The sequence below is a fragment of the Carcharhinus amblyrhynchos genome, chromosome 24 (assembly GCF_965287045.1).
Source record: "Carcharhinus amblyrhynchos chromosome 24, sCarAmb.v2.hapA, whole genome shotgun sequence".
In the NCBI taxonomy this organism is placed as follows: Eukaryota; Metazoa; Chordata; class Chondrichthyes; order Carcharhiniformes; family Carcharhinidae; genus Carcharhinus; species Carcharhinus amblyrhynchos.
The window spans coordinates 1102243-1113514 of NC_137347.1; the positions used below are offsets into that span (position 1 = coordinate 1102243).

Below are 11272 nucleotides of genomic sequence, written 5' to 3' on the forward strand. Positions count from 1 at the left end.
GGGACCCGTACCCCAGTGAAAGTCAGTGTGTGTGGGGTCCGTACCCCAGTGAGAGTCAGTGTGTGTGTGGGGTCCGTACCCCAGTGAGAGTCAGTGTGTGTGTGGGGTCCGTACCCAAGTGAGAGTCAGTGTGTGTGGGACCCGTACCCCAGTGAGAGTCAGTGTGTGTGGGGTCCGTACCCCAGTGAGAGTCAGTGTGTGTGTGGGGTCCGTACCCCAGTGAGAGTCAGTGTGTGTGTGGGGTCTGTACCCCAGTGAGAGTCAGTGTGTGTGGGACCCGTACCCCAGTGAGGGTCAGTGTGTGTGGGACCCGTACCCCAGTGAGAGTCAGTGTGTGAGGGACCCGTACCCCAGTGAGAGTCAGTGTGTGTGTGGGGTCCGTACCCAAGTGAGAGTCAGTGTGTGTGGGACCCGTACCCCAGTGAGAGTCAGTGTGTGTGTGGGGTCCGTACCCAAGTGAGAGTGAGAAGGTACAAGTCTTGTGAGAAGAATATCACATTCCTGTTTAAGTGGTCAGAGTAAATTTCATTCTCTATCTTCCCATTTCAATGGGACTGAACAGCCGAGGTTAATTGGGGTAGATATTTTCAGGTAATTATTGCAGTATTCATTCTCAGTAATCTCAGTAAAGTGTGTGATGATTTGAAGGAATGCGATTGAGTTTGTAACCTCACTGAACGGTTGGCAGTGTTACAATATTTCCTTTGCATGGAGTATAATGTGGAGGACACCTTGCTAATCCTAGAGGAATTCCCTCTGTAATCTCAGGTATGTAACCTCCCCCCTTCCAGCTCCGTGCAAGGTATCTGCTCCCTCTTAACAGTCTGGAATCCTCAGTATTGATCCATCACAAATCTCCCTTCAATCTGACTTTTCCTTTGGAGGGGGAAGTGAGAGCAGGCAATTGTGTGGAATGATCAGCCATGGTCATATGAAGACCATAAGATATAGGAGCAGAATTGGGCCATTCGGCCCATCGAGTCTGTTCCGCCATTCAATCATGGCAGATATGATTCTTATCCTCATTCTCCCGCCTTCTCCCCATAACCCCGATCCCCTTATTGATCAAAAACCTATGTATCTCTGTCTTAAAGACACTCAATGACCCAGCCTCCACAGCCTTCTGCGGCAAAGAGTTCCACAGATTCACCACCCTCTGGCTGAAGAAATTCCTTGTTATCTCGGTTTTGAAGGAGTGTCCCTTCACCCTGAGACCGTGCCCTTGAGTACTAATCTCGTGGGCAGCACGGTAGCACAGTGGTTAGCACTGCTGCTTCACAGCTCCAGGGTCCTGGCTTCGATTCCCGGCTCGGGTCACTGTCTGTGTGGAGTTTGCACATTCTCCTCGTGTCTGCGTGGGTTTCCTCCGGGCACTCCGGTTTCCTCCCACAGTCCAAAGATGTGCGGGTTAGGTTGATTGGCCATGCTAAAATTGCCCCTTAGTGTCCAGGGATGTGTAGGTTAGAGGGATTAGTGGGTATAATATGTAGGGATATGGGGGTAGGGCCTGGGTGGGATTGTGTTCGGTGCAGACTCGATGGGCTGAAGGGCCTCTTTCTGCACTGTAGGGTTCTATGATCTCTCACACTAGTAGAAACATCCTCTCCAAGTTCACATCTGGGCCTCTCAGTGTTCTGTGAGCTTCAGTTAGATCCCCCCTCATCTTTCTAAACTCCATCGAGTACAGATCCAGAGTCCTCAAACACCCTTCATTCCAGGGGTCATTTTTGTGATTTTTATTCATTGAATTTAAATTCCACCTACTGGGATTTGAACCCATATTGCCAAAGCATTACCGTAAGGTACTGATTCCCAATCCATACGGTGATATTACCACCATGCTATCACCTCCCTGTAAAGGTCCAATGTGCCTGGTACAAAGGGTAATATTTTTCAGCTTAAATTGACTTTGATAATCAACTATAAAACAAAAACATGTAGTTTATTATTTGGTAAAATAAACCTACAAATTCTGGTCTTACCACACATTTATTTGGCAAATTATCTTTTTGATAGTGAGAAGGTTGATTTTTAAAGATATACAGAGGCTAAGATATAGAGAATCTAAGATATAGAGAGTCTAAGATATAGAGAGTCTAAGATATACAGAGTCTAAGATATACAGAGTCTAAGATATACAGAGTCTAAGATATACGGAGTCTAAGATACAGAGAGTCTAAGATATAGAGAGTCTAAGATATAGAGAGTCTAAGATATAGAGAGTCTAAGATATACAGAGTCTAAGATATAGAGAGTCTAAGATATACAGAGTCTAAGATATACAGAGTCTAAGATACAGAGAGTCTAAGATATACAGAGTCTAAGATATAGAGAGTCTAAGATATAGAGAGTCTAAGATATACAGAGTCTAAGATATAGAGAGTCTAAGATATACAGAGTCTAAGATATACAGAGTCTAAGATATACAGAGTCTAAGTTTGCCAAAAAATGTGAACAGGATGAGGCAGAAATAAAGAGAGTCATCTAAATTAGTGTGTGTGTGTAGACCTGAAACTGTATCAAACTCTCTGGACCCTCTCCAAGGTCAGCACATCCTTCCTTAGGTACGGGGCCCAAAACTGCTCACAATATTCCAAATGCAGTCTGACCAGAGCCTTATACAGCCTCAGAAGTACATCCCTGCTCTTGTATTCTAGCCCTCTCGACATGAATGCTAACATTGAATTTGCCTTCCTAACTGCCGACTGAACCTACATGTTAACCTTGAAAGAGTCTTGAACCAGGATTCCCAAGTCCCTTTGTGCTTCAGATTTCCAAAGCCTTTGCCCATTTAAAAATAGTCTACACTCTATTCTTCCTACCAAAGCCCATAACCTCACACTTTCCCACATTATATTCCATCTGCCATTTCTTTGCTCACTCTCCCAGCCTGTCCAAGTCATCCTGCAGCTTCATTTTGAGTGGTGAAGCAGGCTCGATGGGCTGAGTGGCCGATACTTGTTCCTATTTACTATGTTTTTATGCACAGCCCCACAGTGACTGCCCCTCCCCCCACAGACTGTGTGAGTCTGTGAATGTGTGTGATTGTGTGTGAGTGTGAGATTGTGTGTGTGTGTGTGTGTGTGAGATTGTGTGTGTGTGTGTGAGATTGTGAGATTGTGTGTGTGTGTGTGTGTGAGATTGTGTGTGTGTGTGTGTATGTGTGTGTGTGAGAGTGTGTGTGAGATTGTGTGTGTGTGTGTGTGTGTGAGATTGTGTGTGTGTGAGAGATTGTGTGTGTGTGTGTGTGAGATTGTGTGTGTGTGTGTGTGTGTGAGATTGTGTGTGTGTGTGTGTGTGTGAGATTGTGTGTGTATGCGTGTGTGTGTGTGTGTGAGATTGTGTGTGTGTGAGAGATTGTGTGTGTGTGTGTGAGATTGTGTGTGTGTGTGTGTGTGTGTGTGAGATTGTGTGTGTGTGTGTGTATGTGTGTGATTGTGTGTGTGTGTGTGTATGTGTGTGAGACAGTGTGTGAGATTGTGTGTGTGTGTGTGTGTGAGATTGTGTGTGTGTGTGTATGTGTGTGAGAGTGTGTGTGAGATTGTGTGTGTGTGTGCATGTGTGTGAGATTGTGAGTGTGTGTGTGTGAGATTGTCTGTGTGTGTGTGTATGTGTGTGAGAGTGTGTGTGTGTGAGTGTGTGATTGTGAGTGTGTGTGTGAGTGTGTGTGTATGTGTGAGTGTGTGTGTATCTGTGTGTGTGAGTGAGTGTGTGAGTGTGTGTGTGTATCTGTGTGAGTGAGTGTGTGAGTGTATCTGTGTGTGTGAGTGAGTGTGTGAGTGTGTGTGTGTATCTGTGTGAGTGAGTGTGTGTGTGTATCTGTGTGTGTGTGTGAGTGTGTGAGTGTATCTGTGTGTGTGAGTGAGTGTGTGAGTGAGTGTGTGTGTATCTGTGTGAGTGAGTGTGTGAGTGTATCTGTGTGTGTGTGACAATATCAGCATTCAAGATCCTACACTTTACAAAGACACTCCAGCTGGAAATGAGTAAAGATTTCATTTCAAATGCTCAGAGAATCCCAAATGGGTGATTTTGTAAACAGGATTTCTCGATTGTTGGCACTGAACTGGGTCCAACATTGACAGGCTAAAGGGTAATTGCAGTGGGAATGTACAAAGGTGGAAGTGAAATTCTTAAATTAGATTGGAATCTTTCCACGGGTGATTAGATGATAGACGTTGTTTTGGGAAATGGGGTCAGAGTGCAATGTGACTCATTCCTCACACAGCTAACCTCTCCCCTCAGCGTGCCGGGGTTTAAACCGGGGATTGGTTCCTGCCCCATCTGGAATCCGGAATGGGATCTTCCTCTGCTCCAGGCCTTGGCATCTCTCTGACCTTTGTCCCAGCGTATGGACATCCTGCCCATTGAAGGTGACAGAATGCTGGATACTGTGCCAATGTTGGTGGGGATCTATGTTCATCCCGTGTGTGCTGTGCTGCCAGACAGGACGGAGAGTATGGGGGAAGAAGAGGGAAATATTTCAGCTCCCCTGGGTTTGACCGTCCCTTTGAACAGAATCAGTTTTCCTCTGTCGTGCAGCAGGACAGGAAATTCTGCTTGAATGTATTTTAGTTTGGACATTTACCTCCACCCTCTCAGTAAAACGCGAAAGGAAATCCTTGTTGCACACACCGGTAATGGGTCTGCTTCCACCTACCTCCCCTAACCACAAGATATTGTCGTGTAGTGAGCAGAAGCAGACTTAATTAATATTTAACCATTTGCAATGTGTAAGCTAGCGATACCATGTGAATGTGACAGAAAACCTGCTTGTCTCTCCATTCATACTGTCAAAACTGGAATATTCATTAGATTCCATCCAGTTTATCAGACCTGCAGCACAGTGGCACAGGGCCAGCGTATATATACACACACACACACACACACACACACACACAGGGCCAGCGTATACACACACACAGGGCCAGCGTATACATACACACGGGGCCAGCGTATACACACACACGGGGCCAGCGTATACACACACACGGGGCCAGCGTATACACACACACGGGGCCAGCGTATACACACACACGGGGCCAGCGTATACACACACACAGGGCCAGCGTATACACACACACGGGGCCAGCGTATACACACACACAGGGCCAGCGTATACACACACACGGGCCAGCGTATACACACACACAGGGCCAGCGCGCACACACACACACACACACACACAGGACCAGCGTATACACACACACACACACACACACACACACAGGACCAGCGCGCACACACACACACACACACACACACACAGGACCAGCGCGTGCACGCGCGCACACACACACACACACACACACACACACACACACACACACACACACACACACACACACACACACACACAGGGCCAGTGCACACATACACACAGGACCAGCGCACACACACACACAGGGCCAGTGCACACATACACACAGGACCAGCGCGCACACACACACACACACACATACACACACACACACAGGGCCAGTGCACACACACACACAGGGCCAGCGCACACATACACACAGGACCAGCGCACACACACACACAGGACCAGCGCGCACACACACACACACAGGGCCAGCGCACACATACACACAGGACCAGCGCACACACACACACACAGGGCCAGCACACACACACACACACACACACACACACACACACACACACACACACACACGGCCAGCGCACACATACACACAGGACCAGCGCACACACACACACACAGGGCCAGCACACACACACACACACACACACACACACACACACACACACACGGCCAGCGCACACATACACACAGGGCCAGCGCACACACACACACACAGGGCCAGCGCACACACACACACACACACACACACACACGGCCAGCGCACACATACACACAGGACCAGCGCACACACACACACACAGGGCCAGCGCACACACACACACACAGGGCCAGCGCACACACACACACACAGGGCCAGCGCACACACACACAGGGCCAGCGCACACACACACACACAGGGCCAGCGCACACACACGCACACACACACACACACACACACACACAGGGCCAGCGCACACACACACACACAGGGCCAGCGCACACACACACACACACACACACACACACACACACAGGGCCAGCGCACACACACGCACACACACACACACACACACACACACAGGGCCAGCGCACACACACACACACAGGGCCAGCGCACACACACATAGGGCCAGCGCACACACACACACAGGGCCAGCGCACACACACGCACACACACGCACACAGGGCCAGCGCACACACACACACACACACACACACACACACACACACACACACAGGGCCAGCGTATACACACACACACAGGGCCAGCGCACACACACACACAGGGCCAGTGCGCGCGCACACACACACACACACACACACACACACACACACACACACACACACACACACACACACACACACACACACACACAGGGCCAGCATCCATATTCAACATCTCAATGCAGTTAAAAATCTAACTGTTTAGAGCATTTTCTCTCCTGACAGAGATTTCAGCTCCCCTGGCTATTGATTTCCATTCGCCACCCCCCCTCCTCGCCCCCCAGTCCCCCTGCCCCCCCAATCCCACCACCCCTTTCTCACACACTCAGGTAGCAGCTCCCTGTTTGTGAACCAAGACAATAGACTATTTGACAGTTGAAGGCGTCACCTTAAATGTTGATTGGGTATGGAGCAGACATGTGCAGGCTTTTCAGAGAGATAGTGCAGGTTCAGACAGCCGAATGGCCTCCTTCTGCACTATAGGAATTCTGTGATTGTTTGGAAAACTTGTGCAAAAAGATTAATTTTGAACATTTGTTTCCAAATATATGGATTCAGTATTGAAGGTAAATCAAACAGCATATTACAGAAATGTGAAAGTACTGGGTGTTAATCGCTCACACTCTGGGGGTGGGTGGGCTGAGTGAGTGTGCGTGTGTGTGGCAGGGGAGTGCGTATGTGTGTGGTGTGTGTGTGTGTGTGTGGCAGGGGAGTGCGTATGTGTGTGGTGTGTGTGTGTGTGTGGTTTGGGGGGGTGTGTGGCGGGGGGAGAGTGTGTGGTTGGGGCGTGTGTGAGTGTGGGGGGGGGAGTGTGTGTGTTGGGGAGTGTGTGAGTGTGGGGGGGGGAGTGTGTGTGTTGGGGAGTGTGTGAGTGTGGGGGGGGGGAGTGTGTGTGTTGGGGGGGGGAGTGTGTGTGTTGGGGGGGGAGTGTGTGTATTGGGGGGGAGTGTGTGAGTCTGTGGGGGGGAGTGTGTGTGGTTGGGGAGTGTGTGAGTGTGTGGGGGGAGTGTGTGTGGTTGGGGAGTGTGTGTGTGTGGGGGGGGGAGTGTGTGTGTTGGGGAGTGTGTGAGTGTGGGGGGGGGAGTGTGTGTGTTGGGGGGGGGAGTGTGTGTGTTGGGGGGGGAGTGTGTGAGTGTGGGGGGGGGAGTGTGTGTGTTGGGGGGGGAGTGTGTGTGTTGGGGGGGGAGTGTGTGAGTGTGGGGGGGGGAGTGTGTGTGTTGGGGGGGGAGTGTGTGTGTTGGGGGGGGAGTGTGTGAGTGTGGGGGGGGGAGTGTGTGTGTTGGGGGGGGAGTGTGTGTGTTGCGGGGGGGGGAGTGTGTGTGGTTGGGGAGTGTGTGAGGTTGGGGAGTGTGTGAGTGTGGGGGGGGGAGTGTGTGGTTGGGGAGTGTGTGAGTGTGGGGGGGGAGTGTGTGTGTTGGGGGGGGAGTGTGTGTGTTGCGGGGGGGGAGTGTGTGAGTGTGGGGAGTGTGTGAGTGTGGGGGGGGAGTGTGTGTGTTGGGGGGGGAGTGTGTGTGTTGCGGGGGGGGAGTGTGTGACTGTGGGGGGGGGAGTGTGAGTGTGGGGGGGGGAGTGTGAGTGTGGGGGGGGGAGTGTGTGGTTGGGGAGTGTGTGAGTGTGGGGGGGGAGTGTGTGAGTGTGGGGGGGAGTGTGTGAGTGTGCGGGGGGGAGTGTGTGGTTGGGGAGTGTGTGAGGTTGGGGAGTGTGTGAGTGTGGGGGGGGGAGTGTGTGGTTGGGGAGTGTGTGAGTGTGGGGGGGAGTGTGTGAGTGTGGGGGGGGAGTGTGTGAGTGTGGGGGGGGGAGTGTGTGAGTGTGGGGGGGGAGTGTGTGAGTGTGGGGGGGGAGTGTGTGGTTGGGGAGTGTGTGAGGTTGGGGAGTGTGTGAGTGTGGGGGGGGGAGTGTGTGTATTGGGGGGGGAGTGTGTGAGTGTGGGGGGGAGTGTGTGAGTGTGGGGGGGGGAGTGTGTGGTTGGGGAGTGTGTGAGTGTGGGGGGGGGAGTGTGTGTATTGGGGGGGGAGTGTGTGAGTGTGGGGGGGAGTGTGTGTGGTTGGGGAGTGTGTGAGTGTGGGGGGGGGGGAGTGTGTGTGTTGGGGGGGGAGTGTGTGTGTTGCGGGGGGGAGTGTGTGAGTGTGGGGAGTGTGTGAGTGTGGGGGGGGAGTGTGAGTGTGGGGGGGGAGTGTGTGGTTGGGGAGTGTGTGAGTGTGGGGGGGGGAGTGTGTGGTTGGGGAGTGTGTGAGTGTGGGGGGGGAGTGTGTGAGTGTGGGGGGGGGAGTGTGTGGTTGGGGAGTGTGTGAGTGTGGGGGGGAGTGTGTGTGGTTTGGGGGGGGGAGTGTGTGTATTGGGGGGGAGTGTGTGAGTGTGGGGGGGGGAGTGTGTGTATTGGGGGGGGAGTGTGTGAGTGTGGGGGGGAGTGTGTGTGGTTGGGGAGTGTGTGAGTGTGGCGGGGGGAGTGTGTGTGGTTGGGGAGTGTGTGAGTGTGGGGGGGAGTGTGTGTGTGTTGCGGGGGGGAGTGTGTGGTTGGGGAGTGTGTGAGTGTGGGGGGGGGGAGTGTGTGAGTGTGGGGGGGGGGAGTGTGTGAGTGTGGGGGGGGGAGTGTGTGAGTGTGGGGGGGAGTGTGTGGTTGGGGAGTGTGTGAGTGTGGGGGGGGGGGAGTGTGTGAGTGTGGGGGGGGGAGTGTGTGAGTGTGGGGGGGGGGAGTGTGTGAGTGTGGGGGGGGAGTGTGTGAGTGTGGGGGGGGGGGAGTGTGTGAGTGTGGGGGGGGAGTGTGTGGTTGGGGAGTGTGTGAGTGTGGGGGGGGGGAGTGTGTGAGTGTGGGGGGGGGGAGAGTGTGTGTATTGGGGGGGGGAGAGCCAGTCTTGCCCCCACTGTCACATAAACACTTTCAGTTTAATCTCAATGTGAAGAATCAGGAAACTCGAGTTGATTTTTTTCAATCTAATCCCGAATCTCCAAAATAAAACCAGCCAGTTAATTCTGTGATATTTGAGTTGATTTGGGGTGCAGACTGGAGATGGAAAGTATTTGGGGGATTCCAGCCCCTTTCCCCATGTCTCCCCCCCCCCAGTGCAGAGAGTGGGCTCTTACCCAGGGTGGGGGGCTGTGTCCCCAGGCAGTAGCTCCAGAAGTCGGGGCAGCAGTCAGACACGGTGCGGTTACAGAAGAGATCACAGTAGCAGATGGTATCGATGTAGGGTACGGTACACACATCATCCCTGCCGGGGCAGCAGGAGCCCAGGCGGCGGCAGTAAGAGCCCTGGGGGTCCCGGATCCCCGAGCGGTGTAACCCCGGGCTCAGCTCCCGGCGGCTGCGGCTCAGGGCGGCTCCCAGCCCCGGGGACAGGAACAGCAGCCAGGCAACGGAGAGAATGGCCTTCATGTCCATCAGAGTGCCAGAGCCCTGCAACACACACACACAGTACGTTAAACACACTGTATATTAAACACACTGTATATTAAACACTGTATATTAAACACACTGTACATTAAACACACTGTATATTAAACACTGTATATTAAACACACTGTACATTAAACACACTGTATATTAAACACTGTATATTAAACACACTGTACATTAAACACACTGTATATTAAACACTGTATATTAAACACACTGTATATTAAACACACTGTATATTAAACACTGTATATTAAACACACTGTACATTAAACACACTGTACATTAAACACACTGTACATTAAACACTGTACATTTAACACACTGTACATTAAACACACTGTATATTAAACACTGTACATTAAACACACTGTACATTAAACACAGTATATTAAACACAGTATATTAAACACACTGTATATTAAACACACAGTATATTAAACACACTGTACATTAAACACACAGTATATTAAACACAGTATATTAAACACACTGTACATTAAACACTGTATATTAAACACACAGTATATTAAACACTGTATATTAAACACACAGTATATTAAACACACTGCACATTAAACACACTGTACACACTCCAAATCCACATTCTCTCATTATGATCCATGGTTAAAATCCTGCTTTACTCCGTCCCTGGACTGATCACTTCTCCCAAACTCACCATGTCATCACTCAGACTGAAATTATAATTCCCATTTCCGATCTGTCTTACTCCCCATTTCTCAACACAGACTAATAAAGCGACACAGCTGCTGCCAGGAGAATCTGTAATTCTGTCTGCTTTTCCACCCACCCAGTCACCCATTCACCCAGTTACTCACCCACCCACCCAGCCACCCACCCACTCACCCACCCACCCAGTCACCAACCCACTCACCCATCTATCCACCCACCCACCCAGACAGCCACCCACCAGGTCACTCACCCCACCAGTCACCCCCCAGTCAACCTACCAACCCAATTACTCACCCACCCCTCAGTCACTCATGCCCTGAAGTGGCAGTCTGCTTTTCCACTCTCTTAGTCACTCGGTTCTTGGTGGCTGTGTAAACGCGGCTGCTCTGCCCCTGGGTCTGCCCCTGCCCCTGTCCCTGGGTCTGTCCCTGCCCCTGCCCCTGTCCCTGTCCCTGGGTCTGTCCCTGTCCCTGGGTCTGTCCCTGCCCCTGTACCTGGCTCTGTGCAGGCTGGAGTTGAACTTTGCCCGTCCGACTCGCACTGACTCGAGTCCACGCTCCCTGCTTATATACAGACAGAGAGAGAGAGAACCGCCCCGTGAGAGGCAGAGGAACTGCACCCTTATCTCAGAGTCCGCTGCCCATTGCGATCCACTCTGACAATAACAACCTGCTACATTCATCTAGCGCCTTTCACAGGAAGTTCAGAAACACACTGGAAATATCAGGGCAAAGTTTGCTCCCTGCGAGAGGAGTGGATTTTAACGAGATCAAAGGGTTAGTGTGAGAGTGAGGGGGTTAGTGTGAGAGTGAGGGGGTTAGTGTGAGAGTGAGGGGGTTAGTGTGAGAGTGAGGGGGTTAGTGTGAGAGTGAGGGTGT

General features: G+C 51.6%; 1 protein-coding gene across 3 annotated transcripts in view; it reads right to left on the reverse strand.

Annotated features, from left to right (window-relative positions):
• The window catches only part of tinagl1 (tubulointerstitial nephritis antigen-like 1), a 118140-nt gene extending 107144 nt beyond the window's left edge, over nucleotides 1-10996 (reverse strand). The window contains exons 1-2 of one of the 3 annotated variants that reach the window (XM_080211431.1): nucleotides 10889-10996; nucleotides 9389-9701 (exon numbers count right to left, since the gene is read on the reverse strand). In XM_080211431.1, the coding sequence (XP_080067557.1) occupies nucleotides 9389-9686 (298 nt within the window). In that variant the 5' untranslated portion in view covers nucleotides 9687-9701; nucleotides 10889-10996. Of the gene's footprint in view, nucleotides 1-9388; nucleotides 9702-10380; nucleotides 10403-10688; nucleotides 10709-10888 lie in introns of those variants that run through there. The other 2 variants (XM_080211432.1, XM_080211430.1) reach the window with 2 other exon arrangements.
• Between the last annotated feature and the right edge of the window lie 276 nt (nucleotides 10997-11272).